Source organism: Mytilus trossulus, chromosome 5, assembly GCF_036588685.1.
Source record: "Mytilus trossulus isolate FHL-02 chromosome 5, PNRI_Mtr1.1.1.hap1, whole genome shotgun sequence".
Taxonomy (NCBI): Eukaryota; Metazoa; Mollusca; class Bivalvia; order Mytilida; family Mytilidae; genus Mytilus; species Mytilus trossulus.
The window spans coordinates 7,398,408-7,416,095 of NC_086377.1; the positions used below are offsets into that span (position 1 = coordinate 7,398,408).

The 17,688-nt window shown below is 32.1% G+C and overlaps 1 protein-coding gene across 1 annotated transcript; it reads right to left on the reverse strand.

Annotated features, from left to right (window-relative positions):
• Positions 1–8,159: 8,159 nt before the first annotated feature.
• LOC134717546 (uncharacterized) lies at positions 8,160–9,416 on the reverse strand. Its single transcript, XM_063580035.1, has one exon. The coding sequence runs from the start codon at positions 9,414–9,416 to the stop codon at positions 8,160–8,162; it is 1,257 nt and encodes a 418-aa protein (XP_063436105.1).
• Between the last annotated feature and the right edge of the window lie 8,272 nt (positions 9,417–17,688).

Here is a 17,688-nt window from a genome sequence, read left to right on the forward strand (position 1 = left end):
TACTTGTTTGGAACCATGGGTGTACAAAACCATCAAAACCGTCAACACCGTCAACACTCTATATTTTAACATAGCCAAAAACAAATATCAATACAAAGAAAAACGTAAGATATTGGTAAAAACGTTTTCTAACTATTTCACATAGATTTTATCATCGGTGAGGAAACATGTTGAAGTAAAAAAATAAAATCAAAGTACTATGCATGTATCATAACGGGTAAAAAGATTATCAGAGTTTATAAATCTACACAATTATTTATATTAGATTGTGAAGTTGTTATTTTATTATTTTATTTTAAAGTTTATAAAATCAATATTTATAAATATGCATACAGATATGACAAATTGATACAAAATACTCAACGTATGTTTCCTTAGTTTTCACAATAGTAAGAAATTAAAATGTACTATATTAATTTTGTTTGGGCCCAATCTAGGTTTCATAGTATAAGAAACAACTAGTCCCATTTATAATTTCAGGAATTATTGTAATTTTTTTTTTAATGCAAATGCAATTTGGTAACTTTTGTAATATTAAGATATCGTTTTCTGATATCTGATACATGAAAAAAAGGTTACAAATTGTTGTTGCGAAAGTACGCAATTATAAAGACATTGGACTTTTATTTTGACATTGTGTATATAAAATTACATTGTTATTTTAATTATAGTAAATTAATCATACTAGAATATTTTAGATGGATAGTGAAAGTACTTGTGTATATTTATGTTCAAGAAAATTTTGGCAAATTCCGGAATTTACCCTGTTACTAAAAATAGATTATTTCCCATTTCTGATGTTAATTATAGTTTGTTCTAGATTTAGCATGTTCTTATGATTTAAGTATATAAGTGAAGGGTTTTTATTGATAATTATCATTATAAAATTGTAGTAACAGAAGTATAGAAGTATTATCAGTTGAACTAGAAAGAAAAGACGGATTATTCCAATGTGGTATTTATTAACTGTACATACTGTAAATAACTACTAGTTATTTGGATTAAAGATATTTAAAGGATTCCGTGTTAGTCTGATTTCGCCACATTGTATGGGGCCGGAACCTGGGAATTACAGAAACAGAAATGTATAAAGAACACGGAAAAGAAGTAACCACAGAAGAGATGGCAGTCTCTGTACAAGGTACAATCTTTGTTAGCTAAAGAATTAGATAACAGTGGAGAAATAATAGCACAAGGGATTCAAGATGAAAGTGTGACTACACAATTAAGGCAAGTTTTATCAACAGAGAGACGATTAAATGATTTTGCAGCTAAACTTAAAGATAGTATGAAAGAAATTTCACTTATATTACAGGAGAGAGAAGATAACGAAGGTGACATTGCAAAATGTACAAAGGCAGTTGAATTGTATGTTTTTCTTATACAACTTAATTTATGTATGTAAAGTCTTCCCGTAAACGATAGAAGGTTTTCAGTTCTGGTGTAAAATTGCGCGCTTGAAATTCGCACAGGTAGACATAAAAATAATTTTGTCGTTCAAAGTATGACGGCATACATACAACTAAGCCGAGCATGCCGATGAGAGCGGACGTGAACATTTTTGCAGATACAATCCTTCAACATCATTGAAATTGTTTCGTCAAATTGATTTCATGGATAAATATTATTATCCTTACATCGTATATTTTATGATTTGGATTATATTTTTTTGTTGAGAAAGGTTTCTGCAGATATTTTCAGGTTTGTTTGAGACATGTTGTCAGATGGGATCCATTAGTAGTTTCCATGTGGGAAACTATCAGACCAATCTATTTGATGTCTGAGGGTTTTAGCTGTTCCCCTAATGGATCGGTAGTTTCTTTCCGAGATCCTTTCTCATAGGATTTTCGGCTTTCCTCTACCAGGAATACAGCTGGGCATTTAGCGATATCGGTTTGGATTCTAAGTATGTCCTCTCCGATTTCCCGTTCGTTGTCTAGGCATTTGTGCGGCATCCGGGGTGACCTTATCCTTTTATACCATAACCCATGGTGGTGCTCTTACTAAAGGAGGAAGATACAGAACATACATACATACATACATGCAGAGTCACTTAAAGTAGATATAACAAAAATAGATTTTACAGTTAAATTAATAATAATAAATAAAATAATTGTGAAGTTCAAAGTATGACGGAATACATAAGTACAGTTTCACGTCAAAAGTATATCATAAAAAACAGACCTAACAGAAAAAGTAGTATTATTGAATAAAATAGTTTAGTCATTCATAGTATTCAAGATCAATACGTAAAAGTAATAATAGTAGTAACACAGCGCTTAGACGAACTACAAATATTCGAAGAAGAAATTCAGGCCACAGACTGGAATAGATTCGACAGAGAATGCAGTTACATTATATAAAAAGGCAAAACAAATATTCAGTGATGCATCAATGAACTTAAGAGAATGGGCATCAAATTCACAACAATTTTTAAAATGCATTCTCAAGGAAAACCAGGTGAATAGAGAAAAAAATAAAGGTTCTTGGATTAACTTGGACAATTAAATATGATACTTTAACGGTGAACAGTGCAAGCAATGATTACATGTTTCCAATCACCAAAAGAGAAGTATTACAGATAGTGGCTTCTGTGTTTGATCCACTTCGAATTTTTACACCTGTGACTTTAAGAACCAAGCTTTTCCTCCGAATGTTGTGGAACAAGAAAATGGAATGGGAAGAACAACTGACAGATGAAAATATTCAGCAATGGAAAGAAATCTTTTTTGATTAAGATGAAATTCCGGAATATCATATTCCTAGAGCTATTGGGCTACCAGGTACATTTAAGTTCAGATTACTATGCTTTTGCGATGCTTCAACCAAAGCCTATGCTTCTGCTGTTTATCAACATCAACTCAGGGAAGACAACTTAAGTAAAATTAAATTTACTGTTTTCCAAGACACGCTTGGTACCAAATAAGAAAATAGCATTACCACGACTTGAGTTATAAGCAGTTGTCAATGGTGTCCGTTGCATTGACTTTGTTAAGAAGCAATTAAACCTTCTTATCTGTGAGACGATTTTGTTGACAGATTCTCAATGTGTTTTACACTGGATTAGATAAAAAAAAACCTCTAGAAACATATGTTGATAAGAGAATAAGGGAGATAAGGCATCAACAAGACATTCAATTTCAGTACGTCTATACGAAGGAAAATCCAGCTGATATTGCAAGCAGAGGCACAACAGTATCACTGTTAAAAGAAAACAGCCAATGGTGGCATGGTCCCTCTTGGTTAACAAAACACAAAACTGAGTGGCCTAGATGGAATCATTACAATATAAGTGTTGACAATCAACATTCGATTTAATCAGAATACAAGGTATCGAACGTATTACATGAAGCAAACTTGCTTGCTGCAGAGGGTCCTGACGGAGAAACAAACAGTGTTGGAAATTCGAAATCTAGTGTTGGGTATCTGTTAGACAGTGATTGTAGCAGATTTTTTTTTTATCATTTATCCGTTTGATCAGAGTATCAACTTGGGTATTGAGATTTGTTAAATGGTTAATTAAAGAGACAATATCTGGTCCTCTAACAGCTGCAGAGCTAGAACACGCAAAGTTATTGTGGATAAAATCTGTTCAAAAAACAATATTTTGGTGAAGTGATGATAGTAGTTAAAGAAAATAAAAGACACAACTTAGAAAGTCAGTTAGGGCTCATTGTAGACCAGGAAAATGTGATCAGGTGTTTGTAGATTAGGAGCTGATTAGGAGCTGATTAGGAGCTGATAAACTATCAGAAGGGGAAAAAAAAACCAATATTACTTCCAAAGAAAAACAAAGTTACTGAACTGTTAATTGAAAGCATGCACAGAAAACAATTTCATGTTGGTGTCTCACAAACTTTATCGGCGATGCGTCAAACGTACTTGAGTCCACAAGGATGTTCAGAAGTAAAAATAGTTTTGAGAAGATGTACAATCTGCAAACGGTGTGAAGGCGGACCATATAAAATGCTATTAATGCCTCCACTACCAAAGAAACGAGTAAAGGAGTCAGCCCCATTTACATATACAGGAGTGGACTATTTTGGACCAATTTTTGTGAAATGAGACACTGGGAGCAAAAAAGTATGGGTTTGCTTATATACATGTCTAGTGGTTCGAGCCCTACATATGGAATTAATGCAAGACATGTCAGCAGAGGAATTCTTACTAGGCTTTCGAAGGTTCATTGCACGCTGGGGTAACCAAAAATAATTTCAGATAACGGATCCCAGTTCAAGTTAGCTAGCAATACCAATGGTGTAACAGTTGACTCAGATGTGCAAACATACATGGCAAATAACGGAATTCAGTGGCAATTCATCGTTAAGTTAGCACCTTGGATGGGTGGATGTTTATGAAAGATTAATTGGTATTGTAAAACGATGTTTACGGAAAACAATTGGAAATTTACGTTTAACATTTGAACAATTTATAACTCTCTTAGCTGAATCTGAAGCAGTGGTGAATTCTAGACCACTTGTTAAAATTGGAGATGACATAAATTCCAATATTATTCTTACACCAGCACACTTTCTAACTCTGAACGCTAAAACAGGATTTCCAAATCATAACGAAGAAGATTCTACAGATCCAGAATATTTACCGCAAATCAGTAGTGCTAAAAAATTGCTATTGACATGGAAGAAAGGACAGAAACATATGTTTTAGAAACATGGAGAGATGAGTATCTCCTTAGTCTACGTGAAAAAACTACCAACAAACTAAAGGAGTGGAAGAATTCAGAGCAAAACTCCAGCTAAGGTTGATGACATAGTGTTAATTAAGGAAAACCTTTGACGAGGATGTTGGAAAATTGGCCGTATATGTCAATTAGTAGTCAGTCGAAGAGTTAGATGAGGGCTTAAAAAACTTAGATACGGAAAAAGAGACTGAGTTGATAAATGACAAAACTAGTACTACACGAGAGAGAACACAAAGACAAGCAGCCCGAACAGCAATAAAGAAGATACAAGAACAGTTGCAATCATGATAGACTTTCTTTGGCCTCTGGAGTGTTGCGAAAGTACGCAATTATAAAGACATTGGACTTTTATTTTGACATTGTGTAAATAAAATTATATTGTTATTTTAATTATAGTGAATGAATCATACTAGAATATTCTAGATGGATAGTGAAAATACTTGTGTATATTTATGTTAAAGAAAGTGTTGGCAAATTCCGAAATTTACCCTGTTACTAAAAATAGATTATTTCCAGTTGAGTGTTTTTATGGATAATTATCGTTATAAAAATAGTAGTAACAGAAGTATAGAAGTAATATCAGTTGAACTAGAAAGAAAAGACGGATTATTTTAATGTGGTATTTATTAACTGTACATACTGTAAATAACTGTTAGTTGTTTGGAATAAATATATTTAAAGGATTCCTGTAGTTCATTTTACCGTTTTGGTTCGACTTCTTTTAGTCAGACTGCATATCTGTTCTCACTTTTTTATTACAGATTTTTATCACAGTTTTCCCAGTCAGTCGATTTATCTTTTTTAAGAATGTAGTCAAATTTACGGTAACAAACAGTTTTCCCTTTTTTGTGAGCGGAAAAGATGTATGTATCGATTTTTGACGTTCATTTTTTTTTGGTAATTCTTGAAATATTCTAGATTTTCCATCGTTTGAAGCATGTCACCGATTTGTCATTACAAATAAAAGGGGAAAAAAAAGACCAGTATGTAGACTAAAGGTGACACTTACTTCCACATGATACTATTTTTTTTGCATTTACACGTCTTTATTGTGCACAATACTTTTCAATTAAACTTCTTGCTTGCGAGTGAACCGTTAGCCTTCTTAGCACATGCAGTGATACCGATGTCTTTTGCCATTCCGATGTTTCTACGGTGTTTTTAAAAGAGCTCTGGGTCTTACTTATCGTAACACGACTGCAGTAAATCGTATTCACAGACAACTTCAAATATAAACTATGCTGCTTGACCGTGACTTCTTGTGTAGCATATAAAAATAAATGTGGTATGACTGCTAATGACACAATTCATTAATAGAAAGTTTTAGTCGATATATTGCCATTCACTCGTAATAACAAATCGGTAATTACCATCGGTATAAAATGTGTTTATTATAATTTTGATCAGTGAGTAAAATAAACTATGTGAAACGGCTTTTTTTATTTAGTTTATCTTTTCATCTAAATATTGTAATAAATATATATGTATATATGAATATATGTATATATGATATCGTCTTTTTAATGACATGAGAACTGGAAGCAAAGCAATTAAAAAGTTAAGGATGTTCTTAAGAAAAAGTATATGTACATAAGTTTATAAATAAATATTTCCATTTAGTTTTTTTAAAAACACCATGCATATTTTATTTTCATTTGACCATTATTAAACTATTTTAGATAATGATCTAATTTATATTTACATAAACAGACTAAACATTGTCTAATTTCATCTGTTAGAAAAATGTATCATAATTGTTGTAGGAGTAATGTTAGCTTGAAGTTTGTGTTGCGTAGTCTTTTTTTTCAATATTGTGTTTTGTGTACTATTGTTTGTCTTTCATTTTTAGCCAATGCGTTGATAGCTTATATTCGATGTACATGTTTTAAATGTCCATCCTCGTATCTTTAGCTTCTCTTTATCATGTTTGATAGGATAACTACATCTGTATTCAGTAAATTGAGAAATACTTTCTGCAATGAAAACTGCATGCACAATGCATTTGATAAAAATTGAAATTCGAGAAACAAACATTCCGATTTAAATCAAATATCTTTTAGTGTGAACCATGTGCTGCAAACATATTTGTACTTGTTTTTTTACATACTGACATACAACTTTGAAATATATTTAATTTGTTTTTAGCCAAGAACACATTTTAAATGACCTGAATACCTTAAATGAAAATTATATCTTCGGATGATAAACATAAACAAAAGAGACTGCTGCTTTGATTTTTTAAATCAATAACTATTGCATTTATTTCATTTTGCATAGGTCATGAAGATAGCTGAAAGCTGTCGTGCAAAAACAAATTATATAATTAAAATTCCGTGAAACAATAGTGGTACATAGGTGTTACGTGAGATGAACAGCATCGTCATGATGTCAGACTTCAGAGTAAATCGATGCAATATTAGGGTGGGAAGGGTGGGCACGTAACACCTATGTACCACTATTGTTTCACGGAATTTTAATTAAACTTCAATTAAAATTTCGTTTAATTATATAATTCCATTTCACAAATATGGTACATAGCTGTCACGTGAGATGTTTAGAGATATTGCATCTATTTATCCGAAAATTACTGGAGATTATAATCAGTAATAAATATACAATAATAAAGTTCTCATACATTTATCTAATCAACATATTTACATTGCATTACTGAGTATCGCATTACAGAAACTGGTGTCTATTGTTACAGGTTTATTATAGAATTTCCGAAAAGTGCATTGATTTGTCCACCCTGCGGTGCGTAAAATTGTCGAAAGTGGTAAACCTTTACTACAAGCTTTTGAAACAGACGCTGATCTCACACTGTGAGGTTTAAATGCGGAGCAATCTATAACAGCTGCTATCATAACTGTTTTCATCCATCTGGATATAGTGTCTTTGCTTACACCTTTATACGGTGCTACATAACTTACAAAAAATTTCTTTTCTTTCCCGCGAAATTTTTCAGTCATTTTTATATATAATTTTAAACAAGTTACAATACACAAATTTGTATTTACAAATCTATCTAAAACAATTTCATTTAAATGTTTTCCTGGTTTAGTTTGCTTCAAAATGTCACCTATTCTTATCTTAACAATATCATTCGAAAACTCTAAATTACGTATATCTAATAAATGAATAGACTGTAACCTTTGAGCTGTCAACAAAGACAATAAAGAAACACATTTCAAAGTAATTTGCTTTAACGTCAAACTGTTATTTTCTAACGTATCTAAATAATTAAGTAGATCGGACACGTTCCATGTAAAATTGTATCTTGGAAGTGAAGGTCTCAATTGGAATATTCCTCTCATAAATCGCTTGACCAAATTATGTTTGCCAATTGAATCGTGTCCATTAAGTGTCATAAATGAAGACAAAGCAGATCGCGCTGTATTAAGTCCACTATAACCTATCCCTGAATGGAAAAGTTTTGCTAAAAAATCTAAAACTAAATTTACAGTTGATGACATGGGATCAGCATGTTTTTCAACACAAAAACACACCCACTTTTTGATATAACTCCAATATTGTTGTTTTGTGGAGTCTCGCCATGAATGCATGATAATGTCGACAACTGATTTTGATAAACCTTGACTTTCAAATGATCCCCGGACAATTTGAACGCTGTCAGGTGAAGTTTGTTGAGGAGCGGATGAACTTTTGTTTTGTTGAACGAAAGTGTCACAAGTGATTTCTTCACTGGTAAAATTCTGGGACAATCCACAAGCAACTGTAGAATTTTTGGAAACCAAGGTTGAGTTGGCCATAACGGGGCTATTACGATTGCATCTGCCTGATCCTGTACAAACTTCCTCAATACTGCTCCTAGTATGCTGAAAGGAGGGAAAATATAATTAAAGTTTGTTCCCCAATTAAAAGTAAATGCATCAACAAGTTTTGCATTTGGATCTGGTCTATAAGAACAGTATGGCGTAACTTTGTAATTTAACCGTGAAGCAAATAAATCAATATCAGGGCTTCCAAATAATTGTTCAATTTTTATATAAACTTCACTATCTAATTCCCATTCAGTGTCATCATTGCTATTACGCGATTCATAGTCAGCTTCGCAATTTTCACTCCCCGGTAAATGTGCAGCAGTTAACCAGATGTTTCTATTTATACACCATAACAAAATCTCCCTTGTCAAGTCATTGAGATTTTCTTTCATACCGCCCATTTTATTTATATACGTCACAGCAGTTGTGTTATCTATCTGCGCGTGTATATGTACACATGACGCGTTGCTACAAAATGACTTCAGTGTTAAATACACAGCTAACAATTCTAGCTGATTAATGTGATAAGAATTTTCTTCAGCCGACCATCTACCACCTGTAGATTGGCTCTCATAAACTCCGCCCCATCCCGTTAAAGACGCATCTGATCTAATTATAATTTCGGGATTTCCAATACACACATATTTCTTGCAAATCTCTATATTATCGATCCACCAATTTATATCTTGCTTACACATTTCATTGAGACCGAATTTTGCGTCATAATTGCCTCGTTGTTTCCGTAACTGTTCGTTTTTAGTTATATGCAGTCTTTTGTGAAATAATTTTGCATACGGAACGCCGTATTCGCTTGCTACCATTTTACCTATCAGTTCAGAAAATTCTCTGATAGAAACATATTCCTTGCGTAAAATTTGTTTACATAATTCCTTGAATTTTTGAGATTTTTCTTGAGTAAGACGCACTGACATTTCTCGTGAATTCAACACAAACCCAAGATGTTGAATTTCTTGTGTCGGAACGAAAACGGATTTATTTGGATGAATTGTAAGACCTAGTTTATCGAATAACGTAACTGTGTCATTAATGTTATTAATGCAATCCTCATAAGATTGTCCAATTAAAAGAGAATCATCGATATAGGCTTAATTGCAATGACCTTTCTTCCGTAATTCAGAAAACACACATTTCATTATCTTTGTAAAAACACGTGGGCAAGTACTTAGACCTTGAGCTAAACATGTAAATTGATATAATTCCCCATTCCACGTGAATCGGAGAAATTTTCGATCAGACTCTCTGACTGAAATACTAAAAAATGCATCCTTCAAGTCTATAAAGATTTTAAATTTAAAATCACTCGGTGTGTTCCATCTTTTTTAGGTCGTGTGAAAATATGTGTCACAAACTGATTCTTGCATGGTATAGCTTTTGGGATAATGCCTTTCTTTAAAAAAGTGCTCACTTCTAAAGTTATGGAAGTTTTTTTCATCTTCATTAAACGAAGAATTATTACAACTGTTGCGACTTGGCGGTAAGGTGTGAAATTGTAACCGATAACCAGTCAACATTTCTAGAATTGATGTATCACTTGTTATTGATCTCCAACTTTCAAGATTGTTTTTTACTTTCCCAGCTCTAAAGTTTTCAGGATTTGAAAATTCACATTTACTTTTGTTATCTAATTGTTTAATCTGACTAACCTGTGGACTTATCGATTGTTTGGTTTGTTGAACTGTCTCCCCCCTCTTCCTCGTTTGTTCGTTTCGCTGGTCTAAAAAACGACTTTTGCCATTCCCAGTTTTATTGTTATTATACCCTTCAGAAGAATTACGATGATAGTTATATCCACTTGTTGATGGTTTCTCGGTAAATCCGGTATTAAATCCCGTTACAGATATTTTCTTTGATTTTTGAATATCTTCAATTTTCTTCTGCAAGTCATCCCCAAACAATTTATCAGATACGGAATTGTTTGTATAAGTAAGTTTCTTGAACTTCCCAATCATAATTGGTTTGAAATTTTCTTTTCTATATTGGTTTAGTTGGGTATAAGAAGCCGCGAACATTCGGATGCCATCTGTCATTTTTCTAAGGTTTTTTGTTGGTTCAAATGTATTTTTCTTTAAAGCAGCTTTCAAGATGTCATTTGTCGTTTCTATTGCTGGTATCATTCCCTTAATGACATACCCCATGATTTTTTTGTAATTTTAGATCACGTGATCTTATTGCGTTAATCATAGAGTGTTTTTCTCCCCAAACTTCTTCATTTACTGAAGGGATCATAAGGTTTTGACAGTTTTCTGGTCTTTTATACTTCGATTTAATTTCTTTGAATTTAGAATCTGGGATTTTAGATCTTAGAGAAGTATTGACTGATTTTGCTAAGCTTTCTTCAATAGCCGCACTAGTTTCCTCAGAATCATTATAAAATTCAGTCATTTCATCCATTAATTCATTGACCTCGTTAAGATCCTCGTCATCAGTGACGTTATCTGATTTATCAAGGTTGTCGGTCTCAGCATTTTCAAAACTACACATAAGTTTATCTAGGTCATCAACAGACTCTGTGTCATGCTGGGAATCATCTGCAACTTTTAAGTGTTTATTTGAAATGTTAGATTCCCCGTCATCACAATGGGATCTTTTTGTTCTACTTGCACTATCGTGTGGTGCTATTGTGTATTTATTTGCACTGTCCGACACATCATCGGATTTAGAACCTAAATGTTCTGTTAGTTTTTGCATATATTTCATCTGCTTGTATTGTAAACGTATTAAAGTGTCAATCGACATCGATGACATATCGTCGTCATCATCAGAGTCAGATTCATGGGTTTGAGAATCCCTAAAGTCTTTGGGTATTCTATTATCATCTACACCCTTTCCAGATTGCTGGCTAGTGTTAGGGTTATGGTCATCATCAGATAAGTCTAGTGTCCCACTTTTTGGATCATCATCAACCTGAGATGCCATTGTTCAACAAGTTATATAACTTGCACTTACGTGGTTACGTACTGAAAACCGTGATTTCACGTTAATCTAATTTCAGAAACGCCAAAACTTCGAAATTTATAAAAGTTTGGATAAGTTTAAATCCTGGCACTATATAAAATCCAAGAGTTCTAAAGACAAAATTTATCACATGTTAACAATATAATTGACGAGCATGTTCTGACATCATGACGATGCTGTTCATCTCACGTGACAGCTATGTACCATATTTGTGAAATGGAATTGAACATTAATTTCTTGTTTTCTCTCTCATTTTATGCTCCCTTTTACAAATCTCCTATGACACTTGCTGTAAGCGGTTGCCGTTGAGAGCTGTTTGTCAATTTTGTTTTTGTGTGATGTATTTTCATAAATCTGGGAGCGTGTTTTCCCATATGAACTGTTCCACTTTTGTTAAAGTTAAATCTAATACAAAAATAGAATTTGCGCTTAGGATCATTCGATGATTTTAAGTTGCTGAACTTTGGCACTTTACCATCAATATAGTTACCAATAGAACCATTTCTCATCATTGGTACCCTAGGTACAATTTACATTTTCAAATAGATTTTTTTTAAAGATTATATAAAAAAATCGCGGCGTTTGCTACTCCATCAATTATTATTTACAAATGCATGTATACTTTTCAGGACGACTCACGTTCATCACAAATGCAACGTTTGAACAATAGACTGTTATATTCAGGAGATTTATATTTACATTCGAATAGGAGTAAATTAAATCAGAACATAAATCAGTCATTTATTTACCACAGTGACACAGCAAGATTAAAATAAAAAAAAACATATTTTAGAAATGTATCAGTTTATATGGCACAGTATCAGTTTTGTAGAAATATATATTTGAAGACTCTGTTGTAAAAACCTATATAACTTACGTTGTTTAATATCATATAAAGGTGAATATTTTACATATTTTAATAATATAAACTTTAAAATTGTGGTATATAATTTATTTATTGTGCACATGTAAAGCTAATAATCCAGCGACCCGCAAGAAAGATCGTTTATTTACAAAATGTATATCTAGACGTTTCATATACTAAATACTATAACATATATAACCGTAGCTGTAATTGGCTATTATCTAACAACCAAATTCAAAACCGGTATAAAATATAATTCAGATACACTTATAAAAGATAAGTCTCAAATACAAATACTCTAAATATCAGTAAAACCATTTTGAACATATAGCTGCATTCACCACCACATTTTTTAAGAATACAATTCCTGGTAAGATCCATCCTTTTGAACCATATCAAATCATAACAAATGAATGAGTACTTCATCTTTCTTCAATCTATAATCTCAATAACTAAATATGATATTGAAAACTGTTGGGAAGCATTTTCACTTCATTCCTTGACTTTCAAAAAGCAAACCTAGTATAGCATGTATAGCCTTTTTCTGTTGATATGAATTATCATGCATATATCGGTGACGATTAACTGTAGTGAAAGTAGGAAGTTCTGTTTTGTCTGCATCGAGTTAACTGAATATAAGTTCTCAGATAAACACTGACTGTAATTTATGGTGTTTTCTAGGCGTATTTTATCAGCATTAAGTTAGAGAGATTACTTTAGCATAAAAAAATCACTTTAGATTGTTCAATTCTTTAAATGACTTTATAAAGTTTTTATAGTGATTAAGATGATAACACAATGTTGACTGCTGTACCCCTATTTTTGTAATTTTTACTTATTGTGTCTGTTTGCTATGTTCACGCATCGTTGAAAATGCAACGGAGTTTGATGCAACTGTCATACAAGTGAGAGGTATAGCTAGCTATAAGACCAGGTTCAATCCACTATTTTCCACATAATATAATGCCTGTCATAATATGACAGTTGTTATCCATTAGTTTGATGTGTTTGAACTTGATTTTGTCATTTCATTTGGGACTTTTTTTCATAGTTATTCTAAATTTCATAATTTTTGCTATCTTAAAATTGCGGTAAATTCTTCTCTTGTCGACAATTTTTACCGTGTAAGTTATATCTTTTTGTTGTTTACACGCTTTATTTCAGATGATTTAATTTTTTAGCATTTTAAAATCTGTTGATTAGAAATTAAACCCTAGTGTGAGTTTAACTTAAATATAATTTCAAACAACTCAGTATTCTACGCGAATAGTATGCAAAGAACGATATGTTTGCATCAAGGACCTTTCGGTTATTGTTTAAATGTGCGGAATATGCATATAAATTGTATTAATTACCAGGAAGCGTGTTACAAAGAAGCAAAGTGTCAATGACACTGATACTCCAGCCGGTGACGTTCTCAACATTTTTGAAATCCGATTTGATTTTTTGTTTTTTAATTTTTGGGATGTCTTCGGGGTCGACGGTAGACGAAAGGGAGATCGACACTTGATAGTGCTAATAGGGAAACGTTTTGAATTTAACGATGCATTTAACGATGCCGGTTTCAATTGAAGAGCTTAAAAAAAAAAGTTTGATTTTGAATAAAATACACTTTTAGTACGATCTACTTTATCTGAAAACCTATATTACATGATAATTTGAAATGTCTACTTTAGTTTGTTTTATACTTTGTTGAAAGACCTAGTACCCTACCACCTATCCCGATTCTGCATTCTTTCCAGACATAAAAAAAAATACCGGCGACGTCGGTCGTCAAAATAAACGTCCTTTGCGCTTTCTTTCTAGGCTCATGTTTTATTAGGAAGACATTTAATTACTTTACAACAAATGATATGCATTATGTTATACATAATTAAAATCTGCTATTTATTAGCACTTTTATTTTCTAATATTTAACTAGTAAAAATAAACAAAACTATAAGAAAATACTTGTTCTTTATCATTATGAAATGGAGAAAAATGACTTGTCTAAGAAAATGTTGATACCTTGCTATCCATATTAGGATCCACTAGTTTCTGAACTCCCACAGTTTTTTTGCAACGATTTAATCAAAGCTCAGACCTGTTTAGTATATAGTTGAGCATTTTTTTCTCCGATATATGGGTCATTTTGTCTTTAATTTAGTACCTAGACTGAAACTCTCCTTTGTATTTTGTATTGATGCATCATATAGTATGGGGCCAAATCGACTTTCAGCGGGATAAGCTGTATTATAATTTTTTGACATTTCTATCTGCAGTAAATATCTGGTTGTTTTGCTCCCACAGTCTTGTCTTTATAAAATAGTTGTATTTTACCATGTGAGATTATGGTAGTTGTTTTCCGTTCGTATGATGTGTTTGAACTTTTGATTTTGGTATTTGATTAAGGAACATTTCGTTTTGAAATGTTTCGGAGTTTAGTATTTTTGTGTTTTTACCTTTTGTAAACATACAAGCTTTAACAAAAGATAAGTGTTTTTAACATATGTCAAAGTTCCTTTATACATTTTTGTTGTCAAAAAAATCTTCTATGCATATGGAAAAAGCGAGAGGTTTGGCTAGCCACAAAACCAGGTTCAACCCAACATGTTTTTCAGAGAAATTTTGTAAAACATTTAGAAAAAATCGTTAAAAACTCACTCTAAATGGCATTTACTCCTTTAGGAGTCAACTGAAAATTTTTGTCATATTGACTTATTTGTAGATCTTACTTTGCTGAGCATGTTGCTGTGTACAGTTTATCTCTATCTTTAATAATATGAGGCAGGAATTACCTGTGAATGGGGACGAAGTCTATGATTGTTTTTTTAAATCAACAATGTTAAAAAGAGAAACGGAAAAACCGTATCGTTTTCTGTTTTTGGTTCATTTTAAATGTGAAGTTATTTAAGTTATGACGTCATATTCAATGTAAACAAAGAAACGTTGTCATTAGGTAACGTTTTTTAAATAACAAACATTTTTTTTTAAATGAATTAGTATAGTTCCTTTCTTAGACTGATAAATATACATTTTATTCAAAGTCTCATGTAATCAAGACCGGAAACGGAAGTAGATGTCTGCGCCGATCCGGAAATTCAAAAACCCGACAACAAAAAAATTGAACGATTTTGAGTTTATTAGTACAATGAAAAATTCGGGAAATGTCTTTTTTTCTTTTTTTTATTGAATTTTCTACTGTAATAAGGGACTTCGTCCCCATAATATTCAAAATAATAAAAAAAAATGGCAAAATTTCCCTATACTTACTAATTTTGGGTTAGCAATCCAACAACGGGTTCTCCGCATATAGATTTTAACCTGATAAACACTATAACCCCATGTTGAATTCGCTCTAAATGCTTTGTTTTCAAAGATGTAAGCTGAAATCTACATTTGAACCCTATGTTCTATTTTAGCCATGGCGGCCATCTTGGTTGGTTGGCTAGGTCACCAAACACATTTTTAAACAAGATACCCAAATGATGATTCTGGCCAAGTGGTTTTAGAGGATAAGGTTTTTGTTAAAGTTAACGACGACGGGCCAGGTGAGCTAAAAACGGATGCAAACACCTTATGAATGCATCAACATATGCAATCTTTAATGACTTTACAACAGCATCGTAACTATATTTCTTCTTCAAAAGTACGGTAAAAGGTTCGGTTAGCTTTTGAGGTGAATGACGACATTTTTGTGCTTTGTGAAGAATATTACAATAGAAGATTAAATGTAAAACAGATAAACGTATAAGAAGTCTGCGTGTTGATTTATATTTACGAATGGTATCTTTGCACCTATGATAAGTAAATGTTTTGCATATTTTTAATATTGGAAACCCTGGAGTAATAACTGTTCAGTAATACAGAGATATTTGTCGTTGAAATCAAATATACTGAACGACTTTAGAAACGCAACACTCATTTTGTTGATTTTTTTTTACAAAATCTGTTTTTATTCTCTTTCAACGACTTTTCAAGCTTATTATGCTTCTTTCTCCTTACAAAAAATCAAAATCTGACTTACCTGTGGTTATTGAACATATCGAATTTTTGAAGTCGCACGAATTTCTTAAAGCGAAATTTCGGTCCCATGAAAGATTGTTACAGTTTTTTTTGCTTTGTGAAACAGTTCTTTCAATCCTTTGCCTTACTTATTTTTTTTCTAAATGTTGTATCTGCATTTTGCCAAGTCTGAGAAATAAAAAAACCCAAAAAACGGAATTAGCCCTTGAGAATACTGCAAACATGAAAACATAAATGTGCTGCAATCATACCGTATGACTTCAGAAACTCGTCCTACCGTCCTTCCGACAACTCTACAAGTAGACAAGATTTGTTACTTGTCATCAATGAACAGATCAACGTGTAGTGACAATGAAACATCAACAGAATTTGAGTATGCAACGTCATTTGACAATCATGTTTACGGCTGCAACGTCAACTGCTAACCAAATTGCCGAGTGCCATTGAGTACAGATTCATGCCATACATGTTTTCCATGAACTGCATTGCCAAAGAATTGACTACATGAAAACCTTTAAAGCCCTCAAGATCCTACAGCATAATTGCCATAACCAATTGATAGGTTGAACAAATGCAAAATCAGAAGGTGTAAAACAGAACCCCAAAAATGTCAGACAGAATTTGTTGACCTTTCTGACAATCATTTTGGCGTTTTTAACAGCTGGCATTTAACGCTTTTAACGTTGACACATACATTAAAAAAACACAAAAATAATCTAGTGTTGCGTTTTTAAAGTCAGTCAGTATACATTGAAACCTTATATTTGTACTATTTTTTGTGTAAGACAGTTTTGATTTATTGAAATAAAAGATTTCTTCATGAACAGTACACAAAACACCACACAAAAAGTTATAATTATCTGGATTTAATATATCCTGGAACAACAACTTATATCATACCTTTTTCTTTGGAATAAAACTAGCAAATGTTAAATCCAGATCTTTCGGATAGTATTCCGATACTCTAGATTATGTTTTTGTTTAAAAGGCATCAAAGAATAATTTCACAAGTAAAAAAACATTTATTTGGTTAAATTATATTACGATATACCAATTACTGATTAAATAAAACAGACATGATAGAATCTATTCCTATGGTGATCTATAATGAGTACAAGTAGATCAAAATTCATTTCTTTATAAGAAAGCAATTTAGCAAACTACATGAACTATGATTTTCTGTATTAAATAAGCTAACAAAACAAAATAAATGTAGAAAAACTTCACAAATTTAATTTAATAAATGAATAATTATACTATTACTCTTCCCGTGATCAAAAAAATATATATATGTATATAATATCAATTATTGAAAGTATATGTACAATCGTAACCAGGAGAGTAATTACCCAAAAAAA